The sequence below is a fragment of the Schistocerca cancellata genome, chromosome 1 (genome assembly GCF_023864275.1).
Source record: "Schistocerca cancellata isolate TAMUIC-IGC-003103 chromosome 1, iqSchCanc2.1, whole genome shotgun sequence".
Classification (NCBI taxonomy): Eukaryota; Metazoa; Arthropoda; class Insecta; order Orthoptera; family Acrididae; genus Schistocerca; species Schistocerca cancellata.
In genome coordinates, this window is record NC_064626.1 from 367,109,674 (window position 1) to 367,130,421 (window position 20,748).

The window sequence follows — 20,748 nt, forward strand, 5'->3', positions numbered from 1 at the left end:
AAGCGCCGTTGAGCACAGCTCTCGTCCTCTCTTGGCAATCAGCTTTCGTCCTGTTGCAATACACCCTCCTGATCCTCTCGATGCCGTTTCCATTCAGTCTGTAGGTAGCCTCCATACGCTCTGATTTATCCCTTATTTTTAGCAATAAAACTGATAAACCAGTCAGTTTTCAGCTGGAAGCCAAGCCTTGGTTATTTGTACCATCCATTCCACCGGTCGTCCCCTAAAACCTGACCGTCTTTACAGGGAAGCCTGAACGACAGCGTGAACATTATTACGGACCACCTGCATCCTACATCACCTCATGCTTGATACCTTCTTTGTCGGCGATTGCATCTTTCAGCAGGACGTTTGTCCGTGTCACAAGCCAGGATCGTGCTGTAGTGCTTAGAAGAGCGTGTTACTGCACTCACGTTGATGCTTTGCCCGCCAAAGCCGATGAGACATATCTAGGACGCTATGGAGCGCCAGCTTCGTGCCTACGATCCACCGCACTGCAATTTACGGGAATTGCACTACATGTGCCTAAACATCTGGAGCTACATATCTGCGCAAACCTGTCAGACCTTTGGCAAATCTTTGCAAAGTAAAATCACTACTATATTGTGTTCCAAAAGTGGAGGAATAGGATAATAAGCAGATGGACATAATGTTTTTGCTTGTCAGTACATATGGCAAACAGAATGTCAAGTACAGTTCTTCGAGAAAAAAGGAAGTAACGTTCAGCTGTCAGAAACCAACGCCTGAAGACAAAAAGAAGGCAACTGCTAGGAACTGGGAGAGGCTGGACTTGGCAAGACAGGGAACGGCTTTCAGCAGAGGGGTAGTCGAGAGCCTCTTGAGATGCGTCAAGGACCTGCGGAGGATCGCAATGGATAAGTGGCCTCGCGGGGAAGGGGGGGGGGGTGAAGGAGGAAGGGCGTCGGGGTCGGGACGCTAGCAACAGCGCCGATAAATCGTGACAGCAGGTGATGTTGCGCTGCCTGAGGGGACAACCCGGCACGGTTCCGAAGCCAGTTCTCACGTGTACAGTGCAGATGAACCCCAAGCTCAATTCCTACGGGAATCGGCGAGATACATGAGACTAATGAGCAGGGGCACTACATCGGTAGTTGAGAATTTGGGTCTTACAGGAACCGAGGTAGGGTAGCCCGTGTAGTTATGGTGACCACTGTGTTTGCATTGTGTATAGGTCAGCGCATCTGCCTTGTAACTGGAGACCCAGGTTCGAACCCCGGTTCGGCTCAAATTTTCAATTTGCGCCATTGATATAAATCAGTGCCTACTGGCAGCTAATGGTTTTCATTCCTCTATGTCTCTATAACGTTTCGTTGCGATTTCGGATCTCATTGGGATATTTCCTCGTCACGTGAAAAACTTACCCCTTTTCCAGCAGTAACCTATCGCAGGGAGCTGGAGGAACAAAGCGTTCCAAGTGATCGGAAAAATGCGAAGGTCATTCCCGTTTTCGAGAAGGATCATCGAGCATACGCACTCTAGACCCATGTTGCCGATGTCAGCCTGTTGTAGAATTATGGAATATATTTTATGCTCGCTCCACCTTTGTGGATACTGATTTCTTCTGCAGGAATCAACATTGGATTGCACAAGTAGCGATCATGTGAAAACCAACTCACTTTGTTCGTCCACGAGACTCAGAACACATTATATACCGATAGCCAGGTTATGTTCCGTGGCTTCGGGAAAGTGTCGTATACCCTCTCGCACTGGAACCTAATAAATGAAATATGAGCGTACAGAATATAAGATCAGCTTTGTGATTGGATTGAAGAGCTTATAGTAAACAGAACACAATGTGTCAGTCGTAACGGAGAGGAACCTTGAAAGCTAAAAGTAACTTCGGGCGCACCCCTAGGTAATCTTATATGATCATTACTGTTCACAGTATATAGTATAAAAGACCTACTGTATAACGTCATTACAGTTTCGTGTGGCCGTTCGCGGATGATGCTGCTGTACTAGAGAAGTCGCAAAGAGTCGCAGAGGATCGACACTTGGTGCAGGGAGCGGCGGTTAACCATGAAATGCGACATACTACGCATAAATAAGCGGAAAAATCAGTTATTGTGTGATTACACGATTTAGGAACAGTTACTTGAAGCAGACACATCCATTGCGTTTGCAGCAATTTAAAATGGAACAGACACGGAGAACTAACTGTACAAAAGGCAGATGCCAGGTTGAGATTCGTTGGAAGTATAGTCCGCCTCGAAGGAGGTGACTTACAAAACGTTTTTTCGACCGATACTTGAGTACTGCTCGTCAGTCATGAACCATAATCAGATAGGATTGCGAGGAGGTTGAGAAAAGTCCAAACAGAGCACCCCGTTTCGTTACAGATTCGTTTAAAAAGCGCGAAAGCGGCACGTAGATGAACGTGCATCTCCACTGTTACAAGAGAGGCGTCCTGGTATGGTTTACTGTTAAAACTGCGTTTCCAGAAGAGTCACCAGATTTATAGCTTTCTTCTACGTAAGTTATATCTCGTGAAAAGGCTGTGAAAGTGAAATTAGATACATCCGAGCTCAGACGGAGATTTGCCAACAATTGTTCTTCCCGCGGCTGGTGCATGAAAGGAGAAAAGTACCCTCCGCCAAGCACCATAATGTGGCTTGCGGAGTATAGATGTGGTAGCAGTATGTCAGTTTATGTTATCACTGTCTGGGGAGCCTATCGTTTCGAAAAAATAAGGGCCGGCCGCGGTGGTCTAGCGGTTCTGGCGCTGCAGTCCGGAACCGCGGGACTGCTACGGTCGCAGGTTCGAATCCTGCCTCGGGCATGGGTGTGTGTGATGTCCTTAGGTTAGTTAGGTTTAAGTAGTTCTAAGTTCTAGGGGACTTATGACCTAAGATGTTGAGTCCCATAGTGCTCAGAGCCATTTGAACCATTTTTTGAATAACCAGTTTACTTACTTTTTTCAGTATGTCTCGTTTTCTTTTGACTGGCCCTTATATACGTAATTTTTAAGCTTATCCACAAGTCTTACATCTATATACTGACAACAAGTATCTGGTGCAGTTCTTAGATCGATTACTGTTGCTAAAATGGCAGGGTATAAAGATTTAAATGAATTTTAACGTGGTGTTATATTCGGCGCACGAGCGATGGGACACAGCATCTCCGATGTAGCGATGAAGTGTGGATTTTCCCGTATGACCATGTCATGGGTGCACCGTGAATATTAGGAAAACGGTAAAGCATCGAATCTCCTACATTGCTGCGGCCGGAAAAATTGCAACCCTTCTGCAGATTTCAATACTGGTCCGTTAACAAGTGCCAGCGTGCGAACCATTCAGCGAAACATCATCGGTATGGGCTTTCGAAGCCGAAGGCCCACACGTGTACCCTTGGTGACTGCACAACACAAACCTTTACGCTCAACACCGGCATTGTACTCTTGATGACTGGAAACATGTTGCCTGCTTGGACGAATCTCGTTTCAAATTGTGTCGAGCGGATGGACGTGTACGGGTATGGAGACAACCTCTTGAATCCATGGACCCATGGAACATTCAGGAGACCGTTAAAGCTGGGAGACTGTTAAAGCTGGTGAAGTCTCTGTAATGGTGTGGGACGCGTGCAGTTGGAGTGATATGGGATCCCTGATACGTCTGGACACGACTCTGACATGTGACCCATACGTAAGTATCCTGTCTGATCACCTGCATTCATTCATGTCCGCTATGCAATCCGACGGACTAGGGCAATTCCAGCAGGACAATGCGACACCCCACACGTCCAGAATTGCTAAAGAGTGGCCCCAGGAACACTCTTCTGAGCTTAAACACTTCCACTGTCCGCCAAACTCCCCTCATAATTGAGCATATCTGGGAGGCCTTGCAACGTGCTGTTCAAAAGATATTTGTCTTCTCGTCCTCTTACGGATTTATGGACAGCTCTGCAGGATTCATAGTGTGAACTCCCTCCAACATTACTTCAGACATTAGTCGAGTCCATGCCACGTCGTGTTGCGGCACATCAGCTTGCTCACGAGGGCCCTACACGATATGAGACAGGTGTACCAGTTTCTTTGGCTCTTGAGTGTATATGAAGGCAATGTCCGGACTGACTGATTCATTATCGTCCAACCCAAACTGCTAATGATAGAAATTTAAAATTTAGCAAGGATGTTGGTCTTATACTGCAGGCGTTGTCTAAGAAGGGATTTTTCGAAAATCCACCTACAATGGGGGTGATATAGGGGATGAAAGGTTATTTGAAAATATGTAGCTATTAATGCACTTTTGAAGCTATACCTACGAACATTGGCATTTGGTTTCTCTGTCAGAAACAAATAAATAAGTGTTTCAGTATTTTTGGAAATGTGGCCCCTATGCGTGTGAAAGAGTGGGTGAATTTTGTCTTAAATAAATTTTTATCAAAGAACTACTAAGGCATTTTTAAAACTACATCTATAAAAGCTGGTATTTGACTTCTCGGTTTAGAAATAAAAAAAATACATGTTCCAGAGCTTTTGCTAATTCAACTCCTAAGGGAGTGAAATAGGGGATGAACATTTTTAAGAAAATAATTCGTTATATTACACAATTTTAAAGCTAAATCTATGAAAGTTGGTATTTCACTTCTCGTTTGGATGTGAAGAAATATGCGCTAATGGATGGAAGTTTCTAGAGAAAAGTCACAACAAGAACGCAAAAGGCATGAGTAAAGAAAACTTGGCCTCCAGCTATCGGAATCACTTTTGTCAGAATTACCTTTGGAAAAGGCCATGTTTCTATTGCCTTAGTAGTGTGAAAAGCTCAGAAGGTGTTGCAATTTGTGAACAACATCGAAAATTCGATTAAGGAAAAACAAAAAAAATCTGTGCAGATCGTGCAATCTACTTGAGCAAAGCAGCGGGTGATAAGCTGGTATTCAATAATCATAATCACACACTATGCTATATTTTAATATTATGAAAAGGACATATTGCTACTCACAATATAGTGGAGACGTTGAGTCGCAGACAGGCACAACAAAAAGACTGCTAAACAAGAAAGCTTTCGGCCATAAGGTCTTCTTCTGAATTAGACAATATACACAACATTCATGGAAAAGCAACTCATACAAACATGACCACTGCCTCTCGCTGCCGAGACCACTCAGAAGAGTGTTCCTCTGTAGCAATTTGGACGTGTGGGGCGTCGCATTGTCCTGCTGGAATTGGCCAATGGACATGATTGGATGCAGGTGAGCAGACAGGATGTTTACGTGAGTGTCACCTGTCAGAGTCGTATCTACACGTATCAGGTGGTCCCATATCACTCCAACTGCACACGCCCCACAACATTATAGAGTCTCCACCAGCTCGGACAGCCCATGCTGATATGCAGGGTCCATGGATTTATGAGGTTGTGTCCATACCTGTATACGTCTATCCGCTCGCAGCAATTTGAAACGAGACTCGTACGACCAGGCAACAAGTTTCCAGTCATCAACAGTCCACGATCGGTGTTGACGGACCCAGGCGAGGCGTAAAGATTTGTGTCGTGCAGTCATCAAGCGTACACGAGCCCATGTGGATGATGTTTCGTTGAATGGTTCGTACGCTGACAGTTGTTGATGACCCGGCATTGAAATCTGCAGCAATTTGCGGAAGGGTTGCACTTCTGTCACGTTGAACGATTCTCTTCAGTCGTCGTTGGTCCCGTTCTTGCAGGACTTTTTTCCGGCCACAGCGATGTCGGAGATTTGGTGTTTCACTGGATTCCTGATATTCGCTGTACACTGGTGAAATAGTCTTACGGGAAAATCTACGCTTCATCGCTACCTCGGAGATGCTGTGTCCCATCCCTCGCGCACCTACTATAACACACGTTCAAACACACTTAAGTCTTGATAACTTGCCATTGTAGCAGCAGTAACCGATCTAACAACCGTACCAGACACTTGTCCTATATAGGAATTGCCGACCACAGGGCCGTATTCGGCCGTTTACATTTCCCTGTATTTGAATACGAATGCCTGTGTCAGTTTCTTTGGAGCTTCAATGTATATTACCCTGACTGATATGTACATGCCTCGGCAATCCTCGACTCTACGCATACTCGTTTAGGTGGCCATTACGTTTTGTTGATTCTTTTAATTACATTTTATTTTTGGCTGCCATTTTCTATTGCAAAAATAAAACTTATTGTTTTCCTCTATCTCGTTTTTTGGATCTATTGATGTTAGTTATGTGCTTAGAGAGGCTACTTGATCATAATGAGTGACGCTTGAGGACTCGTTCTTATAACGAGAGATATGCCATTAAATTTAAATTAACTGTAGTCCGTAAATTTTATTTTCCATAATTGCTTGCAAATTATATTGTAATAGTCGTCATTCCCTGTCTACCTGGGAACGGGGGAACTGTAATCGCCCTGATGAGCGGAACGTTCTTCTCGTAGACTAGCGTGTTAGCAGATCCTTTTCGATTTGGTGAACGACATGGTCCATGACCTGTTAATAGATACACCGTACCTTCTGCAGAGCCAGGGTCGCACATACTGAGCCTATTCTTAATGTGCTGGGAATATTCTGTGTACTCGCCTTTTAGTGCTGTTAGTGTTCCTATCAAACTACCATTCATTTCCATCTTTGTCTCCAGCCGTGTTATTGTAAATCGATGATTTGAACTGGGGTCTCTATTCTTGCCGTAACACGAAAGGCCCAAAATCCTCTGCGGAATAAACATTGGCATTGTGTAGATGTATTCCCGTTCTTTTCCACCTTCTCTACTGTCGTTATCCTGCCAAAGGCACTTCTGAATACATCACTGCAGTCGTGAGTATTCCTGCCCGAAATTTCACCATTTGAGGAACATGTCGTCTTATAGTACCACATAACAGACAGACAGATGCTACCATGTGGACATGTGAGCAATACCGTATAAAAATTGTAGATCGTTGCCTATTGTGGACTGAGAAAAGCGAGTTGTTCTGTCTGACGCCGTGTTCCCTACCATCAAACTAAAGTAATATCACCTGATAGTCCTCAGCTGCCTGCACCGTGACGACATAGGGTACCTTCTCGTACCGCACACAATTAGACTGCCGAGATAAAATATTTGATTAATGAAGGGAACAGGGAGAGACTACAGACCGGTAACAGACAGACAGCTGCTATTAAACCAGTTGTATGCTTCATAATATAACAAAATTCGAGGCAGTCTCGCTAGACAAAAGTGGAAACTTACCAGCCACAAATCTGGATTACACGGCGATCCACATGCTTGCTGTGGACCAAGCCCAAGTATATGAAAAGACATAGAAACATGACTAGTCTAGTCTCTAGAGCGGGTATTGATCAGGAAATGAGGCATGAACTCCGTAATTTAGAATCGCTAGCGAATATAATGACGCAGGAATAGACAGATGATTCGAGTACGTAGACATGGGCAATGTCACAAAGCTTACTACGGTAAGACTGATAAAGCCCGCCCGGTTGGCCGTGCGGGAAGGAGCGCCTGGTCCCCGGCACGAATCCGCCCGGCGGATTTGTGTCGACGTCCGGTGAGCCGGCCAGTCTGTGGATAGTTTTTTGGCGGTTTTCCATCTGCCTCGGCGAATGCGGACTGGTTACCCTTATTCCGCCTCAGTTACACTATGTCGGCGATCGCTGCGCAAACAAGTTCTCCTCGTACGCGTACACCTCCATTACTCTACAACGTAAACATAGGGGTTACACTCGTCTGGTGTGAGACGCTCCCTGGGGGGGGGGGGGGGGGTGTCCACCGAGGGCCGAACCGCACAATAACCCTGGGTTCGGTGTGGGGCGGCTGAGGGGTGAAGTGGACTTCGGTAGTCGTCGTGGGATTGTGGACCACTGCGGCTGCGGCGGGGACGGAGCCTCCGTCGTTTCTAGGTCCCCGGTTAACATACTATACAATACAATACTGATGACACGGAAATGCTGATTTCTTGCGGTGCAGATCAGTACCTTAATCATGAACGAGTTTGCTGTGAGCGTAGTACCGCGAATGGCTTGACAAAACCTGTTGTTTCCAAGGCGGTGGAAAGCAACACACGTATTGCGAAAACGGCAGGAATTAAAGCACCGATGCTCACGACGTGATGTGAACCAAGAACTGCAACGAAGAGTGAGAAGGTGTCTCTCAGTAGGTCTGCTACCTCGGACACCGAACGACTGTGTGCTTCCTCCGATAGAAAATGGTTCCTCTAGTCCTCTCGACTGGAAGATGGCACTACAGTTTTTACTACAGATTTCTGAGGAGGGGCATTTCTGCCCTCCCAACGCGCAGTTTGGTGATCCTGGAGTCTCATCAGTTCTCTGACCACAGGAGGTGTTGCCTTGGCTTTTGTTTGAAACTAACGGTCATTGGAACTCTTGCATCTTTGCTCCATCTTCAGTGTTTCATAAATTAAATGATTGCTGTCATGAAAACTGCTCTGTCCCCGCTACTGATAGTCCTAAACGTAGGTGTGCTACCGGCAGTTTCACTTGGCTTCAAAAAATTTCTTTTGGTGTATAAATGAGCGAATAAAATTCATCGACTTTTAATTACTTGGTTTAATTAATTCCATAAACAGTCTGAATCAGTGATTGGAAGGGCGATTATAATTTTATTTCATACTCTCTCTCTCTCTCTCTCTCTCTCTCTCTCTCTCTCTCTTTCTCTTTGTTGTGGGACTGGGCTCAACAGCGGCTGAGATACCACTACGTGTTCTAAACGCCTCCGAAAAATCTCTGTGCTACAACTTCCAGTCAGCTTAAATTACAAGTTGCGTTTGTTACTTTGTGGTAGCCCAGAGGTCTTAGGCGCCTTGCCAGGGTTCGCGAAGTTTCGAGTCCTCCCTCGGGCATGGATGTGTGTGTTGTCCTTAGGGTAAGTTAGTTTCAGTTAACTAAATAGTGTGTAAGCCTAGGGACCGATGACCTCAGCAGTTTGGTGCCACAGGAACTGACCACAAATTTCCAAATTTTTGTTACCCACAGGCATTAAATAAACCCTTTTACAGTTACAGTATTTACTGGACGCCAATATTAACACTGAAAGAACCAGATGTTGTACAGAGTTTCAGGGAGAGCATAAGGGAACAATTGACAGGAATGGGGGAAAGAAATACAGTAGAAGAAGAATGGGTAGCTTTGAGGGATGAAGTAGTGAAGGCAGCAGAGGATCTAGTAGGTAAAAAGACGAGGGCTAGTAGAAACCCTTGGGTAACAGAAGAAATATTGAATTTAATTGATGAAAGGAGAAAATATAAAAATGCAGTAAATGAGGCAGGCAAAAAGGAATACAAACGTCTCAAAAATGAGATCGACAGGAAGTGCAAAATGGCTAAGCAGGGATGGCTAGAACACAAATGTAAGGATGTAGAGGCTTATCTCACTAGGGGTAAGATAGATACTGCCTACAGGAAAATTAAAGAGACCTTTGGAGATAAGAGAACCACTTGTATGAACATCAAGAGCTCAGATGGAAACCCAGTTCTAAGCAAAGAAGGGAAAGCAGAAAGGTGGAAGGAGTATATAGAGGGTCTATACAAGGGCGATGTACTTGAGGACAATATTATGGAAATGGAAGAGGATGTAGATGAAGATGAAATGGGAGATATGATACTGCGTGAAGAGTTTGACAAAGCACTGAAAGACCTGAGTCGAAACAAGGCCCCCGGAGTAGACAACATTCCATTGGAACTACTGACGGCCTTGGGAGAGCCAGTCCTGACTGAACTCTACCATCTGGTGAGCAAGATGTATGAAACAGGCGAAATACCCTCAGACTTCAAGAAGAATATAATAATTCCAATCCCAAAGAAAGCAGGTGTTGACAGATGTGAAAATTACCGAACAATCAGTTTAATAAGCCACAGCTGCAAAATACTAACACGAATTCTTTACAGACGAATGGAAAAACTAGTAGAAGCCGACCTCGGGGAAGATCAGTTTGGATTCCGTAGAAATACTGGAACACGTGAGGCAATACTGACCCTACGACTTATCTTAGAAGAAAGATTAAGGAAAGGCAAACGTACGTTTCTAGCATTTGTAGACTTAGAGAAAGCTTTTGACAATGTTGACTGGAATACTCTCTTTCAAATTCTAAAGGTGGCAGGGGTAAACTACAGGGAGCGAAAGGCTATTTACAATTTGTACAGAAACCAGATGGCAGTTATAAGAGTCGAGGGACACCAAAGGGAAGCAGTGGTTGGGAAGGGTGTCAGACAGGGTTGTAGCCTCTCCCCAATGTTATTCTGTCTGTATATTGAGCAAGCAGTGAAGGAAACAAAAGAAAAATTCGGAGTAGGTATTAAAATCCATGGAGAAGAAATAAAAACTTTGAGGTTCGCCGATGACATTGTAATTCTGTCAGAGACAGCAAAGGACTTGGAAGAGCAGTTGAATGGAATGGACAGTGTCTTGAAAGGAGGATATAAGATGAACATTAACAAAAGCAAAACGAGGATAATGGAATGTAGTCGAATTAAATCGGGTGATGCTGAGGGAATTAGATTAGGAAATGAGACACTTTAAGTAGTAAAGGAGTTTTGCTATTTGGGGAGCAAAATAACAGATGATGGTCGAAGTAGAGAGGATATAAAATGTAGACTGGCAATGGCAAGGAAAGCGTTTCTGAAGAAGAGAAATTTGTTAACATCGAGTATAGATTTAAGTGTCAGGAAGTCGTTTCTGAAAGTATTTGTATGGAGTGTAGCCATGTATGGAAGTGAAACATGGACGATAAATAGTTTGGACAAGAAGAGAGTAGAAGCTTTTGAAATGTGGTGCTACAGAAGAATGCTGAAGATTAGATGGGTAGATCACATAACTAATGAGGAAGTATTGAATAAGATTGGGGAGAAGAGAAGTTTGTGGCACAACTTGACCAGAAGAAGGGATCGGTTGGTAGGACATGTGTTGAGGCATCAAGGGATCACCAATTTAGTATTGGAGGGCAGCGTGGAGGGTAAAAATCGTAGAGGGAGACCAAGAGATGAATACACTAAGCAGATTCAGAAGGATGTAGGTTGCAGTAGGTACTGGGAGATGAAGCAGCTTGCACAGGATAGAGTAGCATGGAGAGCTGCATTAAACCAGTATCAGGACTGAAGACCACAACAACAACAACAACAATATTAACACGACTAAAATCGCCGGACACTTAAAGTTCTTGAAGTTCTGCGTCTGTCACAGGGTGCAACTACTGACACTTGACAGCACCGTGAGCAAGTCTGCCAGTCGCTGTGGCCGTGCGGTTCTAGGCGCATAAGTCCGGAACCGCGCTGCTGCTACAGTCGCAGGTTCGAATCCTGCCTCAGGCATGGCTGTGTGTGATCTCCTTAGGTTAGTTAGATTTAAGTAGTTCTAAGTCTAGGGGACTGATGACCTCAGATTTTAAGTCCCATAGTGCTTAGAGCCACTTGAACTATTTGTGAGCAAGTCTCTAGAGCCTTCCACTCGACATAGGTCACGGTTACAAAACAGATATCCACAGGGAATGTTTGCAAATCTATCAACTGCAATCGAGCATTGTTGACAGAGTAGATCGTCGATAAATGGTTCAAATGGCTCTGAGCACTATGGGACTTAACTGCTCAGGTCATCAGTCCCCTAGAACTTAGAACTACTTAAACCTAACTAACCTAAGGACATCACACACACCCATGCCCATGTCCATGTCAGGATTCGAACCTGCGACCGTAGCGGTCGCGCGGTTCGAATTTGTAGCGCCTAGAACCGCTCGGCCACTCCGGCCGGCAGATCGTAGATATTCCTGCAGAAATACAGGAGGGCGAAATGACGAATTCGGTAGACTTCAACAGGGGGGAGCAATTTCATACTCTGACTTCAACGGCAGTGGCGGTATGAAGATGGTGGCTCAGCATAGCTGACAATGATCGGCTTGAGGTGGTTGCCCGAAGAACAGACTTCCCGTTTTTTTCACTCATGGAGTTATATATTTATTTTCATATTTTACATTGCCATTATCAAATTACATTTGTGTTTCTTAAAATTTATATTTTCTTTCTTTTCTTCTGACATAGTGACACGTTTGATATGAATTCTGGATCTTTTCAGTAAGGTGTGTAGTATTCGTCTACTTCTTCGTGCTCGGAGTTTCTTCTGCCACCCCTTCATCTTCGATGTTGTCCTCGCTCTCCCTTTCCATTCGAGCGACTATTTCTTGGTTTACCAGCGCGCGGTTGGCCCTGATTATATCGTAGGTCTGCACTGTTCGATTGGTCAGGACCAGTCGGCGTGCTCGGAGTGGCTGCGTCACCCTTTTATTAGGTCCGTCTTCTTCGGTGACTTTCGTCGTTTGCACTGCTCGGTATCCCACTGTCTTTGGCGTGGCTGAGGTTCACGCGTCTGGGTTGCACGTCGTTGCTAATAGTGGTCCTCAGCTTCTCCGGTCGCCATCGCCTTATCCCACTGCACACTGATCTTCGACGCTCGGCTTTCTGTCTCTGGTCTTCGATGGTAGACCTCCTGTAACAGGAGGCGGGCAGCTTCCATTTCTGTGCGGGGTGTCCTCCTGAAGCGGGCTTCAGCCCCTTGTAGCACGGCGTCGATGTTGGTGTTCCAATCAGCTTCCTTGGTCTTGCGCCGCCTTCCGACACTATGACGTCTTATACTTCACGGCGCACTGGCGCAGACTCCAGTCTGCTCTGTAGCAGGTTATATGGTCATTTTCGTACTTCCCCAGGCGGCCACTTCACGTGTCGCAGTTACCGCCGCTTGAGGCGGTGCCGCTAAACTCACGGTGTCCATGGTTTCTGTCACCGATATGCCTTCGTCCATCGACGGCAAAGATACAGAGTGGCGCACGGAATGTGTTACCATTTTGTTTTTGAATATAAACTTTATTGTCAATACAGTCTGAAAGGAACATATACCACAGTGAAGAGCCGTCCATGGAGATTTGTTCCAACTCAGCACATGCTCAATATGTTCACCATTTCGTTTCCTAACTTCCTTCAAACGAACACTGAAGTTAGTGATTACCCTATGGCACATTTCTTCCGTAATTTCACTGCAAGCTTGAAGAATAAGTCTTCTGAGCTTCATTAAATCAGGTGGACGTTTCGGGAAAATTTTTTCCTTTAGGTACCCCCAAAGAAAAAAAGTCACATGGATTGAGGTCTGGACTATTGGGGAGCCAATTTTGTCCGTCATTGAAGCGACCTGGAAACCTGAGTGAAATGATCCGCATGTCGAAATGCTCGTGTAAAAACTCCAACACAGTGTTTGCAGTATGTGGCCTTGCTCCATCTTGCACGAACCTCTGCGTGTTGAAAGGCAAGTCAGTAGCAAGCAGCTGTGGAATGAAGCTATTGCGAAGCATGCTCAAATAACGCTCCCTGTTCACAGTTTCTTCAAAGAAAAAGGGTCCAATAAGTCCGTGACTGGAAATTGCTGCCCACGCTGTAATCCTTGGAGCATAATGTTGTCGTTCATGAAGCAGTTGAGGGTTTTCAGTGGCCCAAAAGCGTACATTTTTTTGTTAACCACACCGTCTAAATGAAAATGCGCCTCGTCTGAAAACCAAACGTTGTTGAGAGTTTCTTCCCTATCCTCCGCCCACTGAGCAAACAGTAGTCTGTGCTGCTTGTGTATTTCAGTGAGCTTCTGTGCACAGGTCATCTTGTATGGGTACATATGGAGGTCACTTTTAAGAATGCGTTGAACGGAGCGTCTGGATATTCCCAGTTGCACTGCTGCCTTTCTATACGATTTCCCGGGATTTCTCTGTACAGCAACTCGTACCGCTTCAATATTCTCCGGCGAACAAACAGGCTTAGGCCGAGGTCGCTTCGCTTCCAATACTGTTGCTTCCTGTACAAATTTATCGTACAACCTGTGGACGGTCTTCTTGCAAGGGAACCATCGTGTGTTAAACTGTTGTCGAAAACGCCTCTGAGTCACAACAAGGCTTTTCGTTTCATGAAAAAGTAACACAATTGCCGATCGTTGCTGTGTCGTCAGTCTTCCATTGTCACCCATTCCTGCTTACTAGTCTCCTAGCGGCAGTACCGTGAATTACACGTCATTTAGTAACTCATTTGTTTTTCCAAGGTCTGCTGGTACTGCTTGATACGTGTTACGAACCGGACACAATGGGAAGGACCAGGCCAGTTTTTTTTTTCTTTTATCACTCGTTTATTTCATCAGAGAAATAGACATTTTAAGACAAAATATAACTACATGAAATATTGCTCCCAGTAAAGGTTAACATAAGCAGTGACAAAACTTAGTTGTCTTAAGGGTTTCTGCTGGCAACAAATTTTAAGGAAGGAATGTAAGGTTTATATACATTTAGCTCAAACACGTAGCTAGTGATTGAATCACGACACAGACACTTCAACAATTTCGGTAACAAATAAATAGCGTGAATTTGTACTCGCAGTAACCAACTAATCAACAGCCTTGCCATTGAATAAGTAGTAGGCCATTTGGAACAAATTAGCAACACGCCGCAACTAGGGGAGTTAATACCAACAGGCTTTAAATGTCTTGCTCCCCATTAAATAAACAAACTTACAGTAATTAAATCAACAACAAATCAAACACACTACGCTCCACTCAAACTCTTCAGTGGAAGCCAAGCCAAAATGAAGATTCCATTAACTGACTAGCACTGAAGTCACACTAAAGCTCATCTCTGTGTTCCCAGACACACATGGGGAAAACTTATGCAAGAAAAGATTTTGGAGGGAGCACATCAGTAAAACCGGTAGTGGAGCTAACTCGTGGCACTGAAAATTAAGGTACTAGACCGGGGCACAAGGTGGTATACAATGAGGTTGCCTTAGTGCTATACTGCGCTCCAAAATATTAATTCAAATGGCCAATTCAAAATTAAGTACACATAAACCAGCATTAATTAACGAGGAGTGACACCAGGTTGCTCGAAGGGATGACAACACTTAATTAAAAAGACAAATGCCGGAAGCGGCAGTAACATCAAACACCTTCTCCGAGTTTGAACTAGGAGTCACTTCCCGCTATACAAGTAAATATTTAACCAAGCACAAGGAAGGAACCCCAAAGAGAAAATTCAAATAGAACCCCCAAAAGATTATAAAGGGTATGGAACCCCAACTATTTAAATTTAAAAGAATTAGCTCTCCCCAAAGGCTGTGTAGACGTGAAGGCCACACTCAAGAGGCTACCAAAATTGTTGACAAAAGGTCTTATACTTTAAAGAAACACAAGGCTGCTTAACTTCTGTTGGCTTCTGCTGGACGTCTGGTATGGCTCGTTTAGGATACACCAGGCAGCAACCCAAGCTAGGCGGTCGCAAGGCACGGCGAGCAAAATGAGGAGAGCAGACAGGCAGGCAGCCAACACATATCCTCCATGCTGAACCGGCAGACCGCGTACAACCAACTCCACATATACGTGGTTGCTTCCACCCCGTTCCTCGCGGCGTCTCAGCAGGTAGCCCGAGCAAACGTCAACTGCCACTCGCCCCGCGAATGCGGAAAACAACAAGGCAAGCAAAGATAAGAAACATCGAAGGATCGATAATGGACATCCAAGAGACTGGCGCGCTAGTAACGAGCGCCACGGCTCACTGCTGTAGAGATCCCAGCGGGATATCTAATGTGTGTCATAAATTGTGAAAGAAGCAATTGGTAACACATTTCGTGTGCCACCCTGTACAAGACAGCCGACACAGAAAAACAAAGTGCTTACCCATAGACAGTGGTACTCTTGAGGGAACTTGTCTTACGTGTCGTTGTTGGCTGTGATTGCAGATGCGGCCGAGCGTGCGGCGCATGCTGAGCGGCTGCTACCCGCCGTGGCAGCAGCTGGTGGACGCCCTCCAGAGGAACGACGCGCAGGCGCTGCGGGAGCTGCTGCAGGCGGCCGACATCTCCATCGACATGGAGCTGCCGGCACCACACCTCGTCACGCCACTGCAGCTCGCCTGCAAGTAAGCACTGAAATGTGTGTTCTTATAGGACAACTATCCAAGGAGTTCCACCCAATAATATCCAAACAGCAGACTCTGTACACAAATTAATTAAATTGCCAATACTAAACTCTTTTAAATAACAACAAATTCATATAACTTACAGAAGTTAACAAATGGTTAAAAGAGTGAGCTTTAAAAACAATAACGGCGGCTTGCCACCATAAAATCAAAGAACCTTTTACAATAGTGCTTTTAGAGTTTACCCAAAAGACAAAATCCAATAATAAGTTAACTTGGCATTGCAATTTAAAATGATTTATATAAAAAAAAAAAACTTTGAGGAAGATAATGGCGCTTGGCACCATAAAATGAAAGAAGCGCAACACACAACCAATAAATATAATAACAAAATAATAATTTGATACAACCAAAGGGCGACGGCAACTCCCAACGCAATCACAGGCGAGCGAGCTCTCAACACTTAGGAGCCTTCCCACTAGAAACGGTCCCCGAAATAAACCGCTGAGAGCTCTCCGACATGCCTCCCACAACTGCCCATCACTCACGAACCTTGGTTATGTTCTCTAACACACGACAGATAATATCAACACAAGATACAATTAAAAAATACAGTATAACATCCCGACAGGGCATGATAACCACGGCGACGTTCACTCGGGCGCTCTTAATAAGTGCCGGAAGCCAACACACACAAATCTCAATAAACAATTCTCTCTTCTTAAAACAAAACAATAAAAGCCAAGCGCACATGAATAGTCAAACCACAGTCTTAGAAGTGCCTTAACGACACCAAACGCGACTATTCCACCAAGTTAATAATAACACAGTGAGAAAAATACAGAACAATCCACTAAATGCTGTTACACAACCAAATTGACGAGATCGTGTTGCTCTGGACCCAGAAGACCACATGTACCAAGCAGCAGTAATTCACTATGTACACTCCTGGAAATTGAAATAAGAACACCGTGAATTCAATGTCCCAGGAAGGGGAAACTTTATTGACACATTCCTGGGGTCAGATACATCACATGATCACACTGACAGAACCACAGGCACATAGACACAGGCAACAGAGCATGCACAATGTCGGCACTAGTACAGTGTATATCCACCTTTCGCAGCAATGCAGGCTGCTATTCTCCCATGGAGACGATCGTAGAGATGCTGGATGTAGTCCTGTGGAACGGCTTGCCATGCCATTTCCACCTGGCGCCTCAGTTGGACCAGCGTTCGTGCTGGACGTGCAGACCGCGTGAGACGACGCTTCATCCAGTCCCAAACATGCTCAATGGGGGACAGATCCGGAGATCTTGCTGGCCAGGGTAGTTGACTTACACCTTCTAGAGCACGTTGGGTGGCACGGGATACATGCGGACGTGCATCGTCCTGTTGGAACAGCAAGTTCCCTTGCCGGTCTAGGAATGGTAGAACGATGGGTTCGATGACGGTTTGGATGTACCGTGCACTATTCAGTGTCCCCTCGACCATGACCAGTGGTGTACGGCCAGTGTAGGAGATCGCTCCCCACACCATGATGCCGGGTGTTGGCCCTGTGTGCCTCGGTCGTATGCAGTCCTGATTGTGGCGCTCACCTGCACGGCGCCAAACACGCATACGACCATCATTGGCACCAAGGCAGAAGCGACTCTCATCGCTGAAGACGACACGTCTCCATTCGTCCCTCCATTCACGCCTGTCGCGACACCACTGGAGGCGGGCTGCACGATGTTGGGGCGTGAGCGGAAGACGGCCTAACGGTGTGCGGGACCGTAGCCCAGCTTCATGGAGACGGTTGCGAATGGTCCTCGCCGATACCCCAGGAGCAACAGTGTCCCTAATTTGCTGGGAAGTGGCGGTGCGGTCCCCTACGGCACTGCGTAGGATCCTACGGTCTTAGCGTGCATCCGTGCGTCGCTGCGGTCCGGTCCCAGGTCGACGGGCACGTGCACCTTCCGCCGACCACTGGCGACAACATCGATGTACTGTGGAGACCTCACGCCTCACGTGTTGAGCAATTCGGCGGTACGTCCACCCGGCCTCCCGCATGCCCACTATACGCCCTCGCTCAAAGTCCGTCAACTGCACATACGGTTCACGTCCACGCTGTCGCGGCATGCTACCAGTGTTAAAGACTGCGATGGAGCTCCGTATGCCACGGCAAACTGGCTGACACTGACGGCGGCGGTGCACAAATGCTGCGCAGCTAGCGCCATTCGACGGCCAACACCGCGGTTCCTGGTGTGTCCGCTGTGCCGTGCGTGTGATCATTGCTTGTACAGCCCTCTCGCAGTGTCCGGAGCAAGTATGGTGGGTCTGACACACCGGTGTCAATGTGTTCTTTTTTCCATTTCCAGGAGTGTATATACTGTACAAAACCGCCCTTCTTAGGCAGACTTTACCAAACACATCGAATGCCAAATATACCACACATGAACGCAACTCCGGGTAGGACTCCAGTTGAGCAAATAAATTAGTACCAACAAATATCGTAACGAGCCACACACAAACAGCAAAAAGTTCCAACAACGCCGTCCCACATCAGAATGAAGTTCAGAGCTTCCAGGGGAAAATCTGACGAGCCAACCGAGCTCACACCCTAACCTGGCAGACGACTCCAAAATTCAGCAACTAGTTGTCTCCGGGCCAGAGTATCACAGGACCCCTCCGGACCTCCACATCAGACAGGCAAGCAGAACAAGTACGCCGACTCCAATTAATCACCACAGCATGGCCAGCACAGCGGCGAGTCGCCTCCGCCCCAGACCACTCTGCTCATATTGCGAGGCACAACCACCTTAGCGCTAGTCACCAGCAGGTCAGGCAGAGCGAACTTCACGTTCCGTGCAATACCCGGAAACCAACTATCCTCTCCCTTTCCGCCGGCCACCGCAAACACACGCCAGCGACGTCATAGCAAATCGCCACCGGAGCGCCTCCCGCACCAGGACAGCGAACTGTAATCGATTACAGTGCGCGCTCTGAACAAGATCACAGGATAGCGGTGCGCGTCATATCAAGCACTACACGTCCCCAGCTTCTCTTTCCCATTTTCACACTCTGCACTTCGTAAGTGTCGAAAAAGTTTCCAGTGAACAATGCCCACAAAAAAGTGAAGCGCCGAGAACACATGGTCGGATGTCAACGTAACTTCGTACACACTACAGGCTGGTATGTAAACGATTAGAGTTGCAATTCTGTACAACTGGTAGAACGGCCGCCAGAGTGCATTACTGTTGTTACCAGGCTTGGTAGGATATTTAAGGAGCATAAGCAGTGTCAGGTGCAGAGTGATCGCTGTGAAGGATACGGAGATGCCACGTATCGTGTGGTACAGCGTTATCAGGACATGACAGAGTTTTAAAGGGGCTTTATTTTGGGTCTCCATTTGGCTCGATGACCGAACTGTGCAATATCCAGATTTGTGGATCCGACAGTACATTGCATCGTGAGGTCACGGTTCCGGTTGAGCACATCTGATCACCGCAAGGGAGTGTCTCCGTATTGTACGCCAAGCACTTCGTAACGCTTTCTCATCTGTACCAGCCACCCGAGGCTCCCTGTTATGTTGGCATCGCTTTGCGTTCAGCGATGAATCGCCGTTCTGCAGTTCCCCAGATGACCATATTCACCATGATGCGTTGTTGGTATCATGTTGACAACCTTATTCTTTTTTGGTATGTGTGAAAGTACTGCTACAGCACCACAGTAACCATAGACTGAAGAAGACGTATTTCTGCCCTTCGGCACGGAAAAGTCAAATTACACCTCGACAACTCACTGAACAATTCCATACTTTAGAACCAGTTGTCCCCAGTTACATTTCTGTTACTTCCTTTGATTGGTCCAACAAACCGCATGACAACTGCTGTTAGTATGAATACACACTGCGGGACGGCCACAGATCATTTTCCGGAATGTATCTCCACATTCAAACAACAATGCATTTTGACATCAGCTAGAATGAACATTTTTATTCCATATTCCCTTGGTTTGGATGGAATGTGAATCATAAACGGACGTTTTCCACGGGATCCAACAAGTATCTCGTTCGCAGTGACAAACTATCTGACAGAGCAGTTTTCTTGTGAAGCTCTTATCAGTGAACTGAATAGCCAAGAGATGTGGAACGGTCTATCTGAGAGTTTCCAGCCGTCACAGGTTGGTGACTCATCAAATTGAGGGCAACATATTGAAAATATTAGACGTTTCAGAGGCATAGTTACTCTGAAAATCGGTCTATCAGTGCCATTTGTTGCATGTACGACATCCAGATCTTCTTTGTTTGATTTTGACACTCCCCAGAAAAAAGAAAGACCTATGAGGGTATCTATTTCCATATTATCAGTTAGGCCTACTTTTGAAACAGAATTTCTTTTTGACTCAGCTGGCAATGATGTAACCCGCTCATTGGTTCTGAATACTTTCCGTGCAATCGTTTCATCGTTGAAAAGCAATTCCCAAAATGTTAGAGGGGATTTTTTATTTTTGTTAGATGTCTGGCTGGACCACGTACTCCAGGAAAATGATTTGGGGCAATGTTGGTTTGTGGGGTCCTTACACGTATGCTCGGTGTTCTTGACCACTCGTCCCATACAGATAATTAGTTCCAGTTCGTCCATCATCACTGTCGTCATCAGCACTTTCATCACTCTAAGTTTCATGTTCACTAGGTTCACAATCGCTGTCACTTCCGCTTATGTCATCGATATCACTATTAGTGATCGATATCACTATTAGTGGTTCCTTCAGAGTAGCTGTAATATAAGTTGACAATTATTGAACTACATGAAAAAAGACGTAAATTAGTTACAAACTATGGCGTGCATACACTTTAT

The 20,748-nt window shown here is 45.8% G+C and overlaps 1 protein-coding gene across 1 annotated transcript in view; it reads left to right on the forward strand.

Moving 5' to 3' along the window:
- Positions 1–20,748, forward strand: part of LOC126174785 (transient receptor potential cation channel protein painless-like) — a 147,739-nt gene that overhangs the window by 100,805 nt on the left and 26,186 nt on the right. Inside the window, exon 2 of the mRNA XM_049921153.1 lies at positions 15,729–15,907. Within this exon, the coding sequence (XP_049777110.1) occupies positions 15,729–15,907 (179 nt within the window). The remainder of the gene's footprint in view (positions 1–15,728; positions 15,908–20,748) is intronic.